We start from the raw sequence: 23,171 nt of genomic DNA on the forward strand, positions 1-23,171 counted from the left end.
ATTAGTGTGCTCTTCAATACTGTCATTCAGAAAGAAAGTTTCATAATCTCTCTGCACTGGGATGACCAGAAAACTGAAATATTCTAAAGGACTTAGACTGTTATTTGGCAGGAACTGCTGTTCAATGAACATTGCTTTTTTTTAAATGGCAATTTTTCCAGTATACTTCCCACATTCATCATGTTCCTTGCATGTCAGATACTTTATGTCAGGGGTCGGCAACCTTTCAGAAGTGGTGTGCCGAGTCTTCATTTATTCACTCTGATTTAAGGTTTCAAATGCCAGTAATACATTTTAACATTTTAGAAGATCTCTTTCTAGAAGTCTATAATATATAACTAAACTATTGTTGTATGCAAAGTAAATACGTTTTTTTAAATGTTTAAGAAGCTTCATTTAAAATTAAATTAAAATGCAGAGCCCCCCGGACCGGTGGCCAGGACCCGGGCAGTGTGAGTGCCACTAAAAATCAGCTCACGTGCCTCCTTCGGCACGTGTGCCATAGGTTGCCTACCCCTGCTTTACGTTATCAGTATGAGTAGAATTAGACAGACATTAGGCCACTAAGTTAAATAAATTCAAAAATGGATGAAAAAACAAATCCAAACAGAAATTAAAGCACACTAAAGAAGGCCTCAACTTCTCATTAAAATGAAGTATCTCCCTATACACCTGCAGTTTTATAGTCCTAGACATATTTCCCATAATAGATGCAGGAAATATCTTGAAAAACATGCAGCACATTTTTTCTGATGCAGTGCACTCCCACTTTGGCCTGTTCTTCTGTGTGTCATGGAGGAAGACAAAGCAAAAAGATATGCCATGTTTTCAGACAAAAGCTTAATAGTTCACAAAAACATCAATAGTTAAACCTGTGCAGTGTTGTAGCTGTGTCAGTTCCAGGATATTAGAAACAAGGTGGATGCAGTAATATATTGTATTGGACCAACTTCTGTTGGTGAGAGACAGCTCTCTCTCTCTCTCTCTCTCACACACCAATAGAAGTTGGTCCAATAAAAGACATTACCTCACCCACCTTGTCTCTAAAATAGTTAAACCTACCAGAAATATACCTTCTTTGCAATCAGACAAAAATATGAAGTAATTCTTCAGTGTTAAAGTCTTTATTCGAAGATTAACAAATTCCAGTTTCTTGCCATTGGAAATACTCATAAGTAATGATTTATTTCACTCCGGCAGCTTGCTCAGCTTCATTACGTTGAGCTTTCTACAAACATGCAATCATAGAATGCACACGCCGAAAGTGCGTAATGTGCCTCAATTTGTTTGACGTGAACAGAAGACCGCGTTAATGTTTATAAATAAGCAAAGTTGGGTCCATACAAATGACATACATTGGAGCATAATTCTTCAGTGAGTAGGAGATAAGCGAGGTGAGCTCAGATGAGAGCATGCTCCAAAATATGAGCTTTTTACATAGTAAAATATTTGATTTACCCATCACATAGTTATATACCTTTTGCTACCAACATTCACTTTTCAAAGCAAGTCACACAATAACCAGTAAGAGGGAAAAAAACCAAACATTTTCTCATGAACTGAGTGTTAGATCAATACATGTTTTGCCAAATTGTGACCACCAGTAGAAGGTTTATATTAAGTTATCTGGGACAAAATATTAATCAAAATTTGCCAACTATTTTGTAATGAAAATGTATCCCTCTACAAAACATTTTTCTCCTTGGAGGGCCTGAACTAGAAGTACAGCACTCTTTCAGAATGATTAGTTTGGGAAATTAACACAATGCTACATTGACTAATGAGAGAAAAGAAATAGTATCTGATGTGACTATCATCTCACACAAGAAAACATGAAAGCAGATTCAGAAAGAATGCATGCTGAAAACAGAAAAAGATGACCAAGTCACATCAATGGAGAATAAAAATAATCAATACAAGTTTTTAAGCACTTTATCTGCAGATGAATTTTAGAGGTGCTGCACTGGGATGTTAATCTCACTTTTTTAAAAAAATCTCAATCATCTAAAATCCCTCAGCTTGAGAGCCTTGACAAAGAAAGATATATTTCAACCATGAGACTTCTTCAGGAACAATCTGCAAAGAAAAAAGCAGAGTTAGTCATGGCTATTGGAAGTGAAATGAGACCGAGAAGGTCCTAAAGGTACCTTCATCTGTAACCTCTGCAGCCTGTTTTCAAATGGTGGTAAAGGTAAAATTTAGAAATGGAGATACTGATACATGTGTCCCATTTCCATTCCAATAACCATGATCCTTCTGTATCCTTCAACATGCTCCCTTGAAATCTAAGCCTTGATACCTAATTGATCATTCAGGAAGGATGCATTTCCCTAAACTGCTATAGAAGAATACATTTTCTGCAAGTTTCATAGGGCAACATTAAGTTTCTTAATTATGTATTAACAATATTGCCAAGGAATGTTTATAAGATGCCACTGATGTTTCAGTGCAGACATGAAGTTGCAATAGCTCTTCAGTTTTGCTTTAACAGTACTATTTCTTTGGGGGCGATGAAGGCCATCTTCACTGTGTCTTAAATTTCAGAGTTTCCCCCTCTGCCTCTATTTCTGAATGGTTTAGCTTTAATTCTGTCATCTCAAATAAGGAGACAGTCCTACAGATCAGGACAAAACACAGTGGAGGAAAAAAATCTACAAAATTGAGACATGGAACACAGTCCTCCAACAAGAAACAGTTTTCTCCCATCGTCATATCTCCATTCACCTAGGCTGCGGTGTTGTTGTCTCTTTTCCTCCCCATACTGCTCTAATAACTCTGATCTGCAGAATGCCCAAGAGCAAACCAGCAGGTTCTGGCCAACTTTCCACTTCTTCCTGGATTGTCATCCCTAACTTTACAAGATAAATCAAACAATCCACAACTCAGGCTTCTCTGTGCATATACAGCAAGTAAAAAACAAAGTTTGTAATTCAAATGTTTTGTTTATTTTTTACATCTTTTCCAAAAAGTGGTGGTTTTCCTTCACACAACTTCATGCAAACATTCTCTTCAATTTCAACTTGCGTAGGTTTAAACCCCAAATCTCAAAAAACTCTGTCAACCATCACTGCAAATTCTGTACTGTTTTGATTCAAAATAATCCATCCATGGTCACCAATATTACAGATGTGAAGCTCCGACAGGTTTGCTACAAAAAAAAAAAAATCAAAACCTGACAAGTTTTGTGGGGTCTGGGGTTTTGCTGCCAGTAGTTTGCACAGCTCTAATCAGTACCCAAAAATGGATTACACGGCAGACATGCTCTAATAATTTTTAGTCTCAACATTTTGCCATGTGGGGTATGTTTTTTCAGTATTCAATGACTGTAATTTTACCCCCACTCCTTCCTACCACCTTTTAAGTCCACAGCTTTTCACTAAGCTGACTGCAGCTTCTTGTTAAATGGTCCTTTCACCCACCCACACTTTTTCTAATCCTTGATTTGAGTTTTGCCTCTCTTCTGAGCTTCAATGACCTATTTTCCTCCCCATTAGCTTGTCACTTCTCTCCATCTTCCTTTCTTTTACCTTTGCAGATGACTGTCAAAATGTTCCAATAAATTATTTTCAGTGTGCATTAAAAAGACACTGTCTGCAATCAAAAAGTGGACATAACTACTTGAACACAAGATGAACAAATTCATTGAAGAGAAAAATGTGCCACTGTATGTATGAAGTTGCAATTCCAACAAAAGTTCAATTCCAACCAAAGTATAGTTTTCCAAATATTTTGTGGAAATATTAGTTTTAGCAGCTGGTAGTGGCTAGGTTTTTAGTGACATGCACAGGGATATAGGTCCTGATTCAACAAAGCACTTAAACACATGATAATCCCATCCCCTGTCCTGCCAGCTGTTGAAATTCTATCACAAGTCTCATGATATCTGGTGTTTTCCCCAAACTTCTGGAGTCCTGCAATGCGACAACAATCTCTGCTGTCATTAAAATAAAATAAAATAAAATAAAATAAAAAGGTTTCTAGCCTTCATGGGTGTGAAGAAAAGCCAGAAAATGAGACCCAAGTGCTCACAAATCAAAAGGCAAATGAAAAAGGGGTTTTAAAATCTCATTATTTTTGTGGCCTAGCTCAATTTTTGAGCACTTCAGATTTTCAATTCTACTTCCTTATTCAGCAAAGCACATGCTTGAGTCCTCTGGGTTGAATCTGGGTCGTAATCTTTACCTCCCTCACATGTTTACAAAGTACTTCAAAACCCCCAATGAAAGGTGCTATATAGGTTTTAACAACTAAAACGTGGGGTAAATAGCAAAAACTAGATTACATAACTGATGATCTTATATTTAAAATGTCCCACAAATGCAGGGAAAATGTAGAGATGAGATTGAAAATTAGGTGCACTCATGGTTAACTGATGTTGGTGTCTAAAAGTAATAAAAGGCACAGAAGGCACAGAAGTATTGGATATACTCAAATAGCTAAACTCTGGAATTTCATCTTAACCAAGAATTGAGGAGCCCAAGTCCTACTGAAAGTCAACAGGACTCATGTTCCTAAGTCACGATGACTTTGAAAGTGCCACCCTTTGTGTACAATACTTTAATTTCTTTTTTCATAAAGTAGCATTCCAAAAAGTATACATTAAAAAAATTACATAGAACTGTAATTTTACTTCATGTATTTGCCATCATGAAATCCATCAAAGAGCTATTCAAAGTGAGCAAAAGCAGGGCCTGCCATGAAACATTTGGAACTGTTGCTAAATACATACTTCACAATGCATTGCAACTTTGATTATCTGGCAGTGACATATTTCCTAGTAGGAATTGTTTAACAAGCATTTTGCAAGCTTCCTATTCAGAATGATTAAAGGGCAAAAAAGTTCATTAACAGAGTTTAGGCTGTCCATTGATAGCTTGTGTCCTTCCTGAACATCAAGTTCAGCAAAACTCAAACTTCAGAAATTCAGAGTTAATGTAAACACCCCACAGAACCTTATTTCTGACCCCCGGGAGCTGGCAATAGCCACTGGGAATTAGCTGCAAGCATTCCAGCTGCATTCACTATGTTAAGTACAGCTGTACTGAACAGTGGACGAATAAGTTATGATTTTGATATGAGGAGATCTGGCTCTCAGTCCCTCCATATATGTTATTCAAGGAAAGAGAAGCATATGTACTCTGAGGTTCGAGTCTGCATTATCTCAATACAGAATTGTGTAGATTATGTCAGTGGTAGGGCCCTGGGGTCTTATTGCCATGGGTACCATCGGTAGTGAGGTGCAATGCAAGATCAGTCTGTGTATTTAAAGATGGGCAGGGAACAGTATAGGTTTAGGTGGCATCCTGTGTGCAAATGTGAAGGTATGAAGTAAAAAGGTATGAAGTGGTTGTTAATTTTACAAGTGTGGGATTCTGCTGGGGGCATAGGCTCCATTTTTGAGTGTATGGAAAGTATAGGTAGCTCTGATGTGAAAAGGCAGAGTGCGAGTATGTCTGCTGGGCATTATGAGGCATCGCTCAAAGAAGGTGATCCTTCCCCAGAATGGCAAGGCCCCCAGAACCTGGCTCACAAAAAGGGGGTAGAGACACCCAGATCCCAGTCACATGGTATAGGGAGACACCCCCCCCCCCCCCCAGATCCTGTCACACAGAGAAGAGGAGAACCTGAGACTGACAGGTGCCCTTGCCCCTATTTTCCCCACTTCCTCTCCCAGTGACCTACCCTCTCCCTCTTTAGCTCCCAACCCTTATCACCTCCCTTACCACCTATCTCCATCTATCCTCTCCCCCCTCAATGCAGTCCCAAGCCCCTCTCACCCCTATTCCTTCAACTCCTCCATCCCCTAAAATGAACCTCCCTTGCCAACAAGCATTCATCTATCTTTTTATTTATTTTTAAACAAAATATTTTGATTACTTCCCCCAAAACAGAAAGCCACCCTGACAGAGACAGATTTTAGCAATATGCCTCCCAACCATTTCCTGTATTCTGTCCAAGGTGGGACTTGAACGGACACTAGCTGGGGGAGTTGGGTTCAAAGAACAACTGCTTATCCTCTTGAGGTATCCAGCTGGTGTGAAATTTCAAAGACTAACAATCCTGCTAACCAATAGTGTGCTGTCTATGTATGCAAACCATGAATTGTATGCCCATTGGTCCAGCCCATGGGACAATTCTATCTGGCCCCCAAATGCACACGGAGGATGCCATTTTGTAGAACAAAATGGTGTCCTCCACACAGTTTGACCTTGCATGTATACAAGGTAATGCTGCACAAAGGATGACATATTGAACCACCTAATTCATGTGTAGAATTGCATGCCTTACTAAAAATATAACATAGCACGGCTGCTAACTCCTGTCTATGCACACTCAATGCAATCTATTAGGAGCAAGAATAAGCACGTGAGGCTTGTGTCGAGCCTAACTGGAGAAGAAAAATCTTTTTCAAATAAGGTTTTAATTTGATTTTCCCCAAAGAGCTGCCAGGTGCCAAGCACTCTGTTGGTGTAATCCTAAACTGCCGGAGACCCTGGTGTGACGATCTGCACCCTCATTTTTATCTCAGTCTCTCCTTAGTCAAGTGGCCCCAAATCTGGATCACTAGCAGAACCCCATGTCCTCATTACGCCCAAATTTCAAGGTGTTGATTTTAGAGCACTTAGAAGAGTTGTGCTTTAAACAGAAAGCTGGTCTTAACTTTAACTACAGCAGAACTGTTGCTCTGCTATAATACTCAATGTAGATAATTAGGAAGGCCAATCCAAATGACTACTGTGGGGAAAAACTTCTAAGCTTGTGGGTACACAGGGAACTCTACTGTGGACCCAGAGGACCCTAAAACACCTGTGAAGGAACCCTAGCTACTCACCACATCATCTTATGCTCCTCACAGCACGTTCTCCCCAGGAACTATGCTGCCCTTTGTATTCCTGATAGCCCCTGCTCCCTCGCTATCCCTCTATAAGACGGATGGATGATGTGAAGAGGGCACTAAGTGCTACAATCTGCCAAACATTTTTCTGCCATTTGGAGAGGAGCTTGCTCTGTAAAGCCAAAGAAATTCAAACAATGCAACTGAACTGGAGTGGAGGAGCTCTAATGGAAATAAATGACATACAGATATTTAAAAGCATCAGCACACATTATAGGAGTCCAAAATTCTTTCCCTTAATGTGTTATTTAGAAGTGTAGTTCTTTTTAGAAAAGTGACCATTTAACGTATGCCATTGTGGGGATCCATTATTTCCACCTCAAACACATTTAGTTTTTTACCAAACCAGATTTTTTCCAACTGTGACTCCTATAAATTCAATGCTACGCCTTAAGAGTTCAGATGATCTCTTTCATTTTCACACATTAACAGTAATTAATGTTCTGCAGTCCACCTTAGGCAGTAACACTTGTGCAATCCTAATGCCTTCAAACTCCATGCTTAGATACACCGATCCTACCCCGCTTCCCTTAATAAGTTTGCATAGATCTAACTGATTACGTTTCAAACACTACTGTTGACAGTCAACAAGAAGAAATAGAATCCAGTCCTTTCCTCATTACTGTTCTGGCCCTGCAGTGTTAACAGGAGTAAAAAGCAATAATATCTTGTCATTAAAGTCTGCAGGTATGACTGACTACAACATGGAACATATCTATAGAGTAAGAATGTGTGAACATGTCAGTTTTTCAAATTAGACTTGCACTTAGACTTGCCAAAAGCCTCTATATCCCCTATAGTGATTATTTCCATAGCAGGTTGAGATAGTACTTGCATTGGGTTTTTTCCCCCCAGAGAATGGGAGCGATTTAGGTTTGTTTAAACTTGCTTGTGGTCTACCATTCACTGTGCTATTCAGTGAGCTATGAAACAAGGAAGGGACAAATTTAGCCATCTCCACAGCATTTCTCCAATTGGAACTTATCCATGTTTTGATTTTCCCACAATTCCATTGTGGGAGCTTATGGAACAGGAGCTAAGGAAAATGTTAAGTAAAGTATCATTTTTTAAATCAGCAGTTCATTTTGTTTAATGAGAAACAACTCAGCTTTAAGCATTCATTGCTTGGAGCCATTAATACATATTTTGTAACAGGAAGAAAAAGTAAAGTACAATCCCTTAAGTGCAAACAGCCCTTCAGATGTTATAAAACCACTGCTGACCTATATTTTCTTGAAGTAAATGCTTCAGTGTATTTATCTGATATCCAAACTAAACAGAGGGTCAGGCATAGGACGAAGTATAAAGGCCTGACCCCAGAGCTGTAGAAAGTTACCTTGAACGTGCTGTTAAGACAGTGGGTGGTGATGAGAATGAAGGTCTGGGGTATTGCAAGTCCCCCTTGGTCAAGTGGGCCCAAATTTGGATCACTAGCAGAACCGCATGTCATCATGAGGCACACCAAATTACAAGACAAGACAAGTAACTGTAGATTTTAGAGCACTTAGAAGAGTTGAGCTTTAAACAGAAAGCTGGTCTTAAAGTACAGCAGATCTGTCACTTTGCTGCAGTGCTCAGTAGATAATTAGTAAAGTGGGTGGTGATCAGCATGAAGGTCTGGAGTATCCCAGGAGTTCCATAGTCCAGGTCAAACAGATCAGGAGTACTGAGTGCTCAAAACCCCCACTGAAGTCAGTGGGAGGTACAGATGGTCAGCACCTCAGACAAATCAAGTCACTAATCAATGATTTAGGTAAACAGATCCCTTTGCCCAGTGCAGAGGAAAAGACTACAAAACTATCCTTGTCCACAAGTCACCTGCCATCCCTAACAAAAATATTACTGAACCAAAGTAGTGTTATGAACAAGGCTTCATTTATCCCAGCTGTGCTATGGTTTTACCTTCTCCAACCCGCCCCCCTAAAGAGGGACAGATGTCATCACCTTCCCTTAATTTTAAAAAGTTTTATTAGAGACTTAGTACCTAAATCCTTGATGCCACTCCCCATCCTCTGCAATCTTTCATTAATGGCAGGATTTCAGACTGTCACATACAGTATCTAATCAGATTAGAGTTTAGACACTGACATTCAATCTGCAGTCTCCTATTCTCATACTTTATGCATATTTCAGAGCTGAATAGCTGATTTAGTAGGATTCTTATTAATGGCAGGTATGTCTGTGGGAGCTGTGGCTTATACCAATTTGAATTCCTTTACGTTGTAATTTTTAATTCTAAAGTGAAAGATCTCACCCAACTCCAAAGACCCAATAGGTGTTTTGGTTATCCTGGAACCCGGGAATCCTTCAAATTAAAACATGTGTCTTTTTCTGATTTACACGTTACAATAGAACATTACAGAGTTCACAGATGCCAGACACTAAGTAGGAATAAAGCTGCCTTGATCATCTAGCCCAGCCCCTGCCAGTGCTAGAATCACAATAGTCCCTGCTGGCATTGGAATCCATGAATCTACTGAATGTTTTCAGTGTCTGTGCAGTCCAGTTTCAATGACTGAAGCGATGAGATTTCCACCACATACACAGATTACAACAGCTAATAAACTGTAAAATGATATTCCAGTTATTTGGCCTAAATTATCCTTTTCTTAATTTCATCCTATTTGTTCTAGATCATGTCCCTTTGTACACCTGTAGAGAGGTTAGCTGGGGCTTGTCTCTCTCTCCGGGGCAGCGGGGAACCACACCACCTCACTAAATTCAGGAAGATGTCTTGTGGGGAATTAGTTCAGCCGCGGGAGTCTTCCTCTGCGGCCTTTGTGAGAGAAGAAAAACACAGTAAGCCCAGGCCCTAGGTCAGGGTGGGGCGATGGTGAGTCAGGCACCCAGGCAGGGGCTGAGCAACAACAGTATATAATAATAAGCCCAGGCCCTTGGCTCCGAAGGGCCTTGGAATGGGGGAGACTGCCACCCAGGAGTTGGGTGGCAGGGTGGATGCAGGCCCTCCCACTCCACTGCATCCCAGCCCGGGGCCCTAGCAGCGGCAGAAGACCTGCTGCTGAGTCAGTGGGGATCCTGGCTGCAACACACTGACATGGGCTCTGGCAGTGCTGTAGCCAGACTAGAGTCAGCTGCTCCCAGGCTACTTCCAGACTCCCCCTCTTGAGGTACCTGGATCAGGGTGGTGTCCTCAAGGGGATTCAGCACCACGGGTTCCTCAGGCTAGCTGGCGAGGGGCAGACTCAGCAACTCTTCCTAGTAGCTGGCGAGGGGCAGGTCGGACCAGTCCTTGGGTTTACCGCAGGCCGCTGGGGTTTCCCAATTACGAGCTAGGATGGAGGCGTCTGGCCTCTCTGGCAGCTGCTCCCTCAGTGAGCTCTGGGGTCAGGCCTTTATACTTCCAGTCCCACGCCTGACCTTTTGGGGGGTGGGCTCAGAGCTCCCTGGCTCCGCCCACTCTGGTGTTCGGAGGGACTCGTCTCTCTCCGGGGCACCACACCGCCTCATTACAATACCATAGACAATTGCCCTACCCTCTCCTATGTTGCATTTACACACTTCATTTATTTAATGCAAATCTAATAAGACTGGAAACATTTTCTTCACAAATTTCAAAAGGTCTCATTCACGTAGAGCTGAAATAATAATTTTTTGTTCAGATTACCTTGCTTTGCTTTCCAGCAGCTCCTCGACTAACGTATAGAACTCTTAGCTAAAATCTTCATAAAAGAATCTTAACCTGGAGTGGTACAGAATTTTTTTTTTTCAGATTTTGAAATGAGAAAGGGCCATGACCAGCAATGCACAGCTAATATTCTTCAGAGGCTTTCCACAAGCTCTTCCCATTAGTCTGTGCTAAGCCCCATATACAAGGGGTATATACAACGCTGAAGAGGATGAGAGGACAGAGAAATCTATTGTTTTCTTATGTAAAGAAAAGTCCTTCTAAACCATACGCAAGTAGGGAAGTGGCACCACTTGGTAAAACAGATTAAAGAGCATTATGTTGGAAATATTCAAGATTCCTTCCTGTAAGATATATTGAATATATAGTTCAGTGTTCAACTGGTGTAATCTGAAATTAGGAGACTGGTAGGCAAATTAAGTGATATTTCCGTTGGGAAATATTCCACAAGGAAATGTTTATAAAGTAAATTCCCCTTTTGAGGAAGTCGGGTCCTCTCCACAAAAGAATGTGCTCTTCAAAAGTACTATTATGAGCTCCAAGGATACAGCATTTCTGGCAGGAATGATATAGCAGTATCCAGGAAGGTGATGAACATGACAGCCATTGAAAGGATCTCAAAGTTCTCTACAGTTTGGTGAAGAAATTTTAACATACTCCCAGAAACCCCTCCTAGCACATTAGTGGCCACAACCTGTGACAACTGAGTAACACTTTCCCAGAATTATTTTGTTCTTATTCCTCTCTGATAAAACATGCTCCATTCATCAAGTGAATCATGTGTGTTGGGAAAAACCTTTCAATATATATTTGAGTAATACACATGTCAAACACAATAATAAGAGTTGGCATCATTATAGTACATTGCATCCTTGTCACATTTCAGTACTCCTTCGTGTACCTTTTCTTTCAAACTACCATTGCCACACACACTGTTTAAGCAACTTTAACGTTGCTCCATAAAACAGTAAGAGCAAGAGTTGGAACAGAAGACTTATTCAGATAAGGTAATTATATAATGTACATAAACTGTGTACACACAATGTGACACACATAGTCTCAACTGCTCTTTTTAAAGTTGCCTCCTAATTGTGCTTGAAAATTCAAGTTTTCATCTAAAATTTAGGTCTTCACAATTGCAGGGGCTAAAGAACCCCTTCAAAAAGTGAACAATGTAACTCATGCAGTGAAATCTGCAGACTGCTTTAAATAGTAGCTCTGAGAAGGGTGCACACACACACACACACACACACACACACCCCTCTACCCCGATATAACGCTGTCCTCAGGAGCCAAAAAATCTTACCACGTTATAGGTGAAACCGCGTTATATCGAACTCTATCGGAGTGCGCAGTCCCGCCCCTCCCCCCGGAGCGTGCTTTACCGCATTATATCCGAATTCATGTTATATCAGGGTAGAGGTGTATATATTTATATAGCCTAATCATAATCATTCAAATGCCATTAGCCATTTTCCCACTGATCATCTTAACAAAAATAACATCAAGCAATACAGATTCCGCAATGAGAACCTTGTTGACAATTTTGCTTATATGTGAGGCACAGGAGATGTTAACTCCTTTACAATAGCTATGTTAGCTGTGTAGCACTAATGGTAGAGAACATGGAATGGGTGGCATACAATAGGCAGACATAATAAACTGAATTTTCCTGTACACTGGTGCCTTTAGTTATTTTGGAAAAATATTTCTGGAATAGCTGAAGTATGTTAATTTAGACTATTTAACTGTTGTTAAAAATCTATGCTGCAACACCACACCATATTGCTTCATATTTTCTGCAGATTACTTAACTCTCAGTGTTACGCATAACAACACTTGGCTCTTCTAAGGAACTGTTTACTATTCTAGGAATATTTATAAGAATGTGTGCCTATTTTACTCTGTGAATCCATGTCTGAAAGAAGAGGCAAGTCTTGTGTTCTCTAAAAATATAAAGAGAACTTTGCTGCCTCAACCAGCACACATGTACTGAATATCAGTTTCTAATAGCACTGAAACATACAACAGTAGAAAATGACTAGTACAGGGACAATATAACTCAACTGCTTTATTTCTAAACTTCCATTTCAGTCAGTCACTAAAGATGAGCGCTCACAGTTTCTACTGAAGTCAATGGGAGCTATGGGTGCTCATTTCCTCCCCGAAAAAGTCAGATTAAACCATTAGCCTTATAACCCTAAGAGAAGCGTGCAATTCCAATAACTTTAACTTGGCCATAATACACTTATTGTAGCATTTTTAATACTGTGTTATATCCACTGCTTTTTGAAAAGACGATCCCCGTTGTATCATTGACTATTGTAATGAACACCCATAAAACATTTAGAATGTACACCATGGCCAAGTGAACTGCATGGAAGCAACTTTAATATTTTAAATTTCCTGTCTTGAGTGTTTGATTTTGCACACTTGACACCATGTTAAATGTTAATGCTTTTTTCCATTTTTGCACACACACACACACACACACACACACACACACACACACACACAATAAAACAGTGTCCAGTCACTACCAATTATAACTATTTATTAGGAATGCCTGACAATACTGTCAGCCACTTGCATTGATTATCTTGCCCTCATTGCAGAAGTACTGTTACTTGGGGAGATAATTTATAACAACGATCTTACTCAGTGAACCTACTCAGAGGAGATTACTCTCCTTCAGAATCTTGGCATCTTTTCTGACCACACCTTTCGCATGGAAGTCTTGACTCAGATGTGGTAGGCGAACAGTAACCTAGCAGCATAATCTGCATTGGTTACACCCTTACTGGTCCTCTCACCAGCATATTAACAAGGGTTGATTGTTTCAATTCTCTGTTAGTTGCATCAATATCATCCAAAAGCTAGCAGGTTCTAGCTGGTGTTGCGCTACAAATGGCAAAAGTGGCTTTAATTTATTGCACGGCCAAATACTGCACACTTGTTTGGGGAAGAAGGTCACACATGGACCTCACTGATATCCAGCTATGAATCTGAAGTCCACTCTACTGCCTTGGCTTCCAGTCCTCACAAACATCCTTCCTCCAACCATCTGTCAAAAGATGGCTATCTTGCACAGGTACAAGAAAGCTCTCGCTCATCCACCTCACACTCATCCACCTCACGCTAGCTTTAAGTCCCACCAACCATTCTGGGCAGCTGAAGAAACTCTGTTATCCAACGCCTTCCCAGAAGACACCTGGTGAGTGCAATAGGCAGGCTCTGAAGTAAACATAATAGTTGAGAAAAGCTATTTATAACCTCTGTATCACAAGGAGCTCTTGAGAGTGAACAAGATATGTGATTTTTGAAAAACATGTGACATTAAGTGACCCATACTCCAACAGCAGTAATACCTGACAGGGTGTGTACTAGAAGACTTAGTATACTACTTTGGTACTTGAAGACGGTACCTTTGGCATCTTGTTCACAACACAACTGAGGCATGCACCAAGAAGCTACTTATTCACCTCCTGTTATGACATATTGCTTAACTAAACAACTTGTCCTAGAGACTCATCCTGGAGTGTATCTGTGCTCAGAAGCTTTCGATCTCTACATTTGAGTTTAGCCCAATTTTTTCTATCTACTGTTCCCAGTGACACAGTGAGCTTTGAATCATTTGGAACTGGAGGCCAAATACTTGTCACCAAGCAATTTTAACTTATTTTAAAGTTGTACCAATAGCCATTTGACAGACATTTCTACTGCATTATAAAAAAAAGCAACTAATTTAGGACCATATGATACTATTATAAACTATATAAAAAGCGTTCGTATAAGTACCAGATAGCACTAATTATTCACAGAAAGAACAGGAGTACTTCTGTTCTTTTTTGCAGATACAGACTAACACGGCTGCTACTTTGTAACTAATTATTCAGGTATCCAGTACATACCCATCTGCACAAGCACCTTCACATCACAAGTTGGAGGTGGAGAGACTTATCAGGTTAGCTTGTGCTTCTCTGTCACTTTCAAGAGCATTTTCTACAATATATTTACTAATATTTGGGCTAATCAGCCTCAAACTTGTAAACCAACTTTTAGAAACTGAGCTTTGAAAGGCTTTGCATTTTTAGAAACGGAGCTTTGAAAGGCTTGGATCTTACCTATCTTAAGCTTACACCACAGAACATTAGCATTAAAATGTGCAGTCATCTTTTCCTTAGAATCAGTGTTTTTGGGTAACCACACCTTGCTGAACTAGTCATTTTGTACCACTGATGAAACTACCACAACTTGATTAGCAACATTTTGAGTGTTTCTAAGAAGTTTCAAGGTTGTAATTCTAAGAAATTTTTGAACAGACCTATTTATAATCTGAAAACAAGACAGATGGCAAAATACCAACCATTAGATATATCTTATTTAAGGAGACACACTGACCTAGGTTCAGAGAAACAACTTACTTGTATTTAACATCTGAAAATAGAATGGTTTCACTTCTTGATAGGTTACGTATAATAGAACAAGATAGTTTAAAAAGAATAATATTGAAAGAAAAACACATTTCTGGTGAGGGTTGAGGTTTTGCTCAAAAAGTTCAAGAGGCAAAGGCTGTGCCACATGTTTCACATATTTGACTGACGTGGAGCAGCAGCTTGCTTCATCAGAAGTTCTGTCTTACCTGGGACTTTGTCCACAGATGCGAAAACCGATCGCTGTACAGTAGGGTCACAGCTGCCACGCCGTGACTGGTCGTAAAATCTAAATGGCAGGTGCTGTGATGCAGCTGCAGAGCTGTGTCCAAAACCCATCACTTCAGTTGAAGGCTGGACAGGAAGATCCAGGAGAGCTACATTTAAACAAATTGATTTTTTGTTAATAAAAATCTATAAAAGGCGATCTAATGGGATAATTACAAAATGGCCAACTTGCCCAGCACCTTGGGACAAACCTAGTTTAGATCAATCTACATAACTTGCTCATACTTGCATCTTCTGAATAAAAATAGCTTGCTGCTTGTTTTGCCCTGTAATTATAGGGAGGAAAAGGCAACAAGTGACTGCAAACTGCACTCCCTTTCATGTATATACAGGGAAACCACCATATTTATTAAGGGAGGAAACAGGCCTTTTGCAGTACGTCTCCATTACATAAACGTGATGGAGCAAGCCATTTCAAAACTTTGTATCGTAGTAAGAAATATCCATCAACAAGGTCATTCATTAGTTAAGTTTGTACACGGCAGGAGGCTAAGCCATTTGGAGACAGGTAATCTGCTTTAGGTAAGCAAGTATCTGCAGTCTGCATGACTACACACACTATTTTAGGTCTACTTCTATGTAAGATCTTAACTTACTCTCAATTTAGATACCAGAAATCAAGAAGACCAAAGAATTAGACTGCACAATTATAATTCACAGGACCAAAGCATAAGTATATTTCACATAGCATTAAAACATTAGAAACTCATTTTAAAACTCTAGACTGAATAATTCTCAGTTGAAGTTGAGTCGCTAATTTTAATACTACTCCAGATTTTCTTTATACATTCTGTTTCATGTTAGCAGATATTCCAGACAGTGATTGATGCTCTCCAATAATCAATAACTACGATGTTCAGTCTCCTTTCTCACTTGCCCATCCCTTTTCCCTGTATATTCCAACCTCTTCCATTCACTCACCCCTAATACATTCACTCAGCTGATTAGTTCCAATCCTCACCATGTGCTGCATTGATTTAGGCCTTAGCTATTATACATTCAATCCCTACCTGATGGATAACCATCTACATAGGTAACCCTCCTTCCTACATCTCTTAACGCATAAAAGTTCAGAAATTTTAACTGCTGACATTCTATTCTATGTAGCTTCTCATACTGCCCTTATCAGCATAGTATCGGAGTACCTGCCATTAGTGAATTGGGCAACACTAACATGTGGTTCATTCACTCTCCCTCTCCTCCTCCAGGCTGGGGCAGACATCATATATGAATATGCATTTTGCTATAACGGGAAGATATTGTTAAGATCTATTGTTTAGAAACTGGACACTGGTTTCAAGATCCCTCTCCTGGGATGCAGTATTTCAGATGCTTTAGACGACACACAAGAGCAGATCTTACACTGAATTGTCATGAGACATGTTTCCCACTTCAAAGAGAAACATTTTAAGGCATCTGCTTACCCGCAATTCTCTGCATTTTCATACGTCGAGCTTGGATGCGGCCCTTTGCCAAACGCTGCTTCGCAATGATACAGCGAATGTGATCAGAAAAAATAAATGTGGCTTGGAGAATGGGGAAGGGCTTAGAATGCGGACTAGATGCAGGTTTGTGAATTATTATATTCAGAGCTCTGCTGTCATCTTCTACTCCAGTTACCTGCATATCCTATAAAGAAATGGAATACAATTAGCGGTGAAAGAAATTGAGTTGTTCATTGTGAATATTTTAAATTAGATATGAACAATACATCATTATAAGAAATCAGAGATGAGGTACTGGTTTAAAAAAACCACACACACACACACCATTAGTACAAATTTTTTGTGATGTAAACCCAACAGGGCTAAGTCAGGCAAAAATTCAGTTAAGTGGTTTGACTGTGAAAGAGTAGTTCTCTCTCTAAATTTTCTAGAAACCCGACTATTGAGCTTGGCATAACATAATAAACAGATACTACTGCTGAGCAACTCATTTATATATGTTTACATTCTGATGCAGCTGGAATACCAAGCAATTTGAATTGGGTACTAAAGCAGTTGGACTAAATGAAGAATTATAAACTATACTGAAAGATGCAGAAATCCCATTTTTCTCGGGTAACAATTCAAAGGACCAGACTCCAGAATTATCTATACTTGCTTTCTTCATTGTAACATTCTAGGTCAGTGGTCTCCAACCTTATTATGCACACCATCAATTTTTGAATTTAAGTGCAACCCAGGATCTACCCCGCCCCTTCACTGAGGCCCCGTCCTGCTCACTCCATTCCCCCTCCCTCCATTGCTTGCTCTCTCCCACCCTCACTCATTTTCACAGGGCTGGGGCAGGGGGTTGGGGTTCAGGAAAGGGTGCGGGCTTTGGTTGGAGCCGAGGGGTTCGTAGTGTAGGAGGAGGCTCCCGGCTGAGCCTTGGGCAGAGGTGCAGGAGGGGGCTCCGGGCTGGGGCAGAGTGTTGGGGTGCAGGAGGGAGTACGGGTGCTAGCTCCAGGAGGGGGCTCATGACTGGAGCAGTGGTGTGGGAGGGGATTTAGGGTACAGGAGGAGATATAGGGTGCTGGCTCTGGGAGGGGGCTCAGGGGTTGGGGTGCAGGCTCTTGGCGGGCAACACTTACCTTAGGCGGCTCCTGGTCGGTGGCGCAGCAGGGCTAAGGCGGGCTCCGTGCCTGCCCCAGCTCCGCACCATTCCCAGAAGTGGCCATCACGCCCCTTCGGTCCCTGGGGGAGGGGTGCATGTGGCTCTGCGCACTGCCCCTCTCTGCAGGCATCGCCCCTGCAGCTCCCATTAGCTGCAGGTCCCCGTTCCCGGCCAATGGGAGCTGCGGATGCAGTGCTTGCAGGCAGGAGCAGCACGCGGAGAACCCTGCCCGCTGCCCATTCCCTTGGGGCTTCAGGGATGTGCTGGCCACTTCCGGGAGCAGCGCATGGCCAGGACAGGCAGGGAGCCTGCGTTAGCCCTGCTGCGCTGCCGGACTTTTAGGGACCGGAAATCACGATCAACTGGCGGAGGCTCCAGGATCAACCAGTCGATCGCTATTTGCCAGTTGGTGACCACTGTTCTAGGCAATTTTGTAGAATAAAAGATTTCATAATATTCCACAACAAATCCTAATACACAGTAAATAAAATATCTTCCAGAGGGACACCCCCACCCAGTATATACCCAGATGTATTGTGTGCTTGTATGCATATGCAAACACACACACACACACACACACACACACACTCTCTCTCTCTCTCAATTTTCAGGGCACATTTTAGTTTTTATTTTCTTTATTAAGTGTACTAAATATAGCAGATCCTGGAATTCATATTTAAGTATTTCAGAGTTTAAAAACACGGTTTAATTTGTGATGAGAAGCCACCTTTCCTTTTCTTCACGAGTATGATAAGATCTGTTCCCTATTGCTCTGATTCAGAAGAGATTTAACTTTAAGCATGTTTTTAAGTGCTATTGACGTCAGTGCTCTGATGAATAGAGATACCTTCTTGAAGCAGGGCCTGTATGAAGAAGTTACTTCATTTGCTAGTGTCCTGCTAGTGAACTTTTAAAGAACTTCTTTGGAAAGCTGGAGACAGCATAAAGCAATTTAACAGAAGACAGAATTAGAAAGGATACGAAGTACACAGAAAATAGGGAGGTATGCTCTTGATCTAAAACATACACTGGTAAAACCAATACTAAATTTGATTATACTTTTTTTTACATTAGTTGACTTTTCAGCTGGAAAACAAATCCCCAGGTTAACAGATATCTTACCTGCAAAAGGCCCGCAAATTTAACTACTCCCCAGCCCAGTCTGGCAACATCTGGCTCAACTAAACTCATCTGGTAAATATCCACAGCCAGAAATCTCTGAACTTGACCTCCGTCTTTTGTAATCACTGTACAAGCAATTAAATCGCTGTTATCTAAAGAGAAAAAAAATAGTTAAGATAGGCAGCTATCACAGTTAACTTCTGCAAAAGCTTATTTTGTTAGGAATTTCAATATTTTCCAAGGAATATGCTTTGCATTAGAAACCTAAGTTATCTTGGCACATTTCAGATAGTGGTTTCCTCTTCACATTCAGAGTCATTTTATCATGCTCATTCACAATTAATTCCTGATATATATTGGATGAGGACTTATTTGGTCAAGAATGCTTTGAATACAAACACAATGTGTTATTTAACTGGTTCAGGGTTTTAGTTTACCAGGCTTTTTTGTTACACTCAACATTATTTTAGGGCTGAACTTAAACAAGTTAGTGCTGATATCAACCTCTTCAGGATTGCTGAGATAGCTCTGAACTCAAAGCTATGAATTTATTTGTTTTTGCAATTGCTTGTTTGTTTATCCAAGTACCCCTTCCAGTTTTCCTCCCACTCCCACCAGTTACCATGGTGAGAGACCACACCACTGGCATCAGTTGTTGAAGAGACTAGCCTGTAGAGCAGAGGTGGGCAAATTTTTTGGCCTGAGGGCCATGTCGGGGTATGGAAATGGTATGGTGGGCCATGAATGCTCAAGAAATTGGGGGGAGGAGTGTGTCAGGGGTGTGGGCTCTGGGGTGGGGCCAGAAATGAGGAGTTCAGGGTAAGGGAGGGGGCTCCGGGCTGGGGATTGAGGTGCGGGGTGGGGCGGGTGATGAGGGGTTTGGGATGCAGGAGGGTACTTCAGGCTTCGACTGAGGGGTTCGGAGGGTGGGAGGGGGATCAGGGCTGGGGCAGACTGTTGGGGCACGGGGGGGAGGTGAGGAGTTTGGGGTACAGAGGGGGCTCTGGGCTGGGATTGAAGGGTGCAGAGGGCAGGAGGGAGATCAGGGGTGGGGGAGAGGATTGGGGTATGGGGGGGTTCGGGGGGGGTCCGGGAGGTGCTTACCTCAAGCAGCTCCCAGAAGCATGTCCCGCCTCCGGCTTCTAAGTAGAGCCACGGCCAGGTGGGTCTGAGTGCACTACCGTTTGCAGGTGCCGCCCCTGCAGCTCCCATTGGCCAGGAGCTGTGGCCAATGGGAGCTCTGGGGGTGGCACCTGTAGACTGGGCAGCACACAGAGCTGCCTGGCTGTGCCTCTGCATACTACCTAGGGGGGGGGGGGGGGGGGGGTCAGACCAGCTGCTTCCCGGGAGCTGCGTGGAGTGGGGCTAGCTCCCAACCCTGCTCCCTGGCTGGAGCTGAGGGCTGGATTAAAAGGTCTGACAAGCTGGATGTGGCCCACAGGCCATAGTTTGCCCACCCCTGCTGTAGAGACTAACTTTTCTCACTTTCTGGATGTGCTGTTTTCTTTTTCCATTCTGTAGTCTCTTGCTACTTTTCCCCCCAAACCTCATATTTTTTCAGATAATTCACAAATATGCTGAAATTGGTTTGATAAGGACAGGGTTTACAGTAACAAAAGAAAAGTGTCTTTCACCACAAAACACTGGTTTCTAATCTAGGTAGCTAATTTATTTCTATCAAAAGGGAGCCATATTGTCACTCACAATTCAGTGTCTACATTTTGTTTTTTTTGGCTCTTTGAAACTCTATGGCAGTATCTTGACACAGATTCTCATAGACTCATAGACTTTAAGGTCAGAAGGGACCATCAATCTAATCTGATCTCCTACACATTGCAGACCACAGAACCTCACCCACCTCTCCCATAATAGACCCCCTAACTTCCGGCTGAGTTACTGAAGTCCTCAAATCATGATTTAAAGACCTGAAGTTACAGATCATCCACCATTTACACTAGTTTAAACCTATAAGTGACCCAGACGACAGAGGAAGGTGAAATCCTCCAGGGTCTCTACCAATTTGACCTGGGAGAAAATTCCTTCCTGATCCCAAATATAGCAATCACTGAGGTCAGATGTACTTACATTTTGGACTAATTATAATTTGTTTCATTTTATTAATAAAAGTAAAGTTCAAAACGTTGTTAATAATATATTAGTGGCCCCATTCTAACATCTCAAGAAGCATCCTGCATCTCTTTAGTGTGCCAGCAACACATGCAACATGATTGCAATAACAAAACAAAACAAAACAGGGGTGAGGGTACTAATAAGCACAGTTTCATTCCATGGGCTGTCCAGAGAATCAGAACTACTAGACAAATGACTAGGAGAAAGGTTGCAGAGTACAGATGATTACTATGTAACTGTAGATGTCTGGTGTGAATTAGCATATTGAGCATACTGTCTAAAACCAAAACACTGCAACGTGGAATTCACAAATCTAGATAAATGTCAAGATTAATGATAACATTTTCGAAAGCTTCCATATGTCCCTTTTGAAAATGGGATCTAGTGACTTTAGGAGCTTTTGAAAAATTTACTCTAAAACAGTACTGAAATAATTGTTCAAAATGCATTTATAGCCATCCCCAAGGAATTCAAGAACAATTCCTGGTAAATGGGAGATAATATTACAGTAAGTTTAAGCAGTCCCCCTAGTTTCAGTAGCTGAACTCCAAGATAACAGAGTACACACAAGTCATTTCATTCTCCCTCTATCTCTGATTATTTCTGCATTTGAAGAGAAATGAAATGGTCTCGTGGTTCTTTCCCACTAATATCTTGTCCCTCAATGTATGTTAGAGAACACCACCACATCACAACATGTACAGCATTTGGAAACTTGAACAATTAGAACAGTATGAGTGTTAGTCTTATTTTAAAAACTAAAAAAATCTATTTGATTTTCACTTCTGACATGCATTAAGCCAAGTACATGAAGTGGCTGAAAAATTAAAATGAGACAGATAATGTACTTATGGATGTGATCGTACTTAAGTTGAAGCAATAGAACATATAACTGAAAAGCTCTCTATGCTCAAGAAGTTCCAGTTACATGAGACATTAAGATAATTTCATAAAGTATACTCCCAGATGATTTTGGTACTTTTATTAGTGCTGTGAAACTGAGACCCCATAGCTAAAGTCTAAAATTATTGATAACCTTAGTTTTAATCTAGTTACCTTGTATTTTTAGCTTCAAAGTAAAACAGAGGTATTACAGTGGTTTTATGCATACAACAGTGTCTTATTCTTTTTCTTATAACTATCCAAGGTACAAGATAATGGGTCAGATTTGACTAATGACTCAACCTTCTGGGCCAGTGCTCAACATTTCCAGATTGGTGACCCTTAATTTGAAGTAAAAAGTTCTCAAAAGCCCTTTACATATATTATAAAATAATAAAAAATGTGTCAGTTATAAGAAGCTAGGAATTGTAGAAAACTGATAAGTGAAACAAAAGGACAAGGATAATTCCATGGCCAGCAGAGTTAAGGATAGGAAGTATGTTATGAACAAACAGAATCCCAACAATGGTATTAGTCCTTTACTAGATTGCAATGATAAAACTGTTACCCCGTGACCCCGGCTAGAGTGCGGCAAGCCCTGCGGCCCCGCTCTCCTGGCTAGAGCTCCAGATAGAGCGCGGCAAGCCCTGTGGCCCCGGCTGGAGCTCCAGCGGAGCGCGGCAAGCCCCGCAGCCTCTCTCTCTTGGCTGGAGCTCCGGCTGGAGCACGGCAGCCCCGCAGCTCTGCGACCCTGGACGGACTGCCGGCCAGAGCTCGGCAAGCCCCGCAGCCCCGGCTGGAGCGCGGCAAGCCCCGCGGCCTCCCCACCCCCAGCCGGCAATCCGAAGTGCCGCCCCAGGAATTGGGCCCCGCACTTGCTAAAGCCGGCCCTGCCCCTGCCAAAAGACAAAGGCATTCAATAAATATTTCTGTTTTGTGCTTGGGAAAAAGGCTAGATAATGCATTCATATCATGATGAAATACTTTCCATTCCAGTAGTAACTCAAAGATCTGATACAGCAGCTATTAAAGTTAGACACACTCAAATCAGCAGGTCCAGCTAACCTGCATCCAAGATTTTAAAAGAGCTAGCCAAGGAGCACTCTGGACCACTACTGCTGATTTTCAATAAGTTTTACAACACTGGGGAAGTTCAGTCCAGACTTCAGAGAACTGG

The 23,171-nt window shown here is 41.4% G+C and overlaps 1 protein-coding gene across 12 annotated transcripts in view; it reads right to left on the minus strand.

Moving 5' to 3' along the window:
• CLEC16A (C-type lectin domain containing 16A) overlaps positions 1 to 23,171 on the minus strand; it is a 186,191-nt gene that overhangs the window by 35,311 nt on the left and 127,709 nt on the right. For 11 of the 12 annotated variants that reach the window (XM_034783355.1, XM_034783345.1, XM_034783346.1 and 8 more), the window contains 3 exons: positions 18,983 to 19,134; positions 16,687 to 16,891; positions 15,184 to 15,351 (listed from right to left, as the gene is read on the minus strand). In XM_034783355.1, the coding sequence (XP_034639246.1) occupies positions 15,184 to 15,351; positions 16,687 to 16,891; positions 18,983 to 19,134 (525 nt within the window). Of the gene's footprint in view, positions 1 to 1,936; positions 2,077 to 15,183; positions 15,352 to 16,686; positions 16,892 to 18,982; positions 19,135 to 23,171 lie in introns of those variants that run through there. The other variant, XM_034783353.1, reaches the window with a different exon arrangement.

This window comes from Trachemys scripta, chromosome 10 (assembly GCF_013100865.1).
Source record: "Trachemys scripta elegans isolate TJP31775 chromosome 10, CAS_Tse_1.0, whole genome shotgun sequence".
NCBI lineage: Eukaryota > Metazoa > Chordata > Testudines > Emydidae > Trachemys > Trachemys scripta.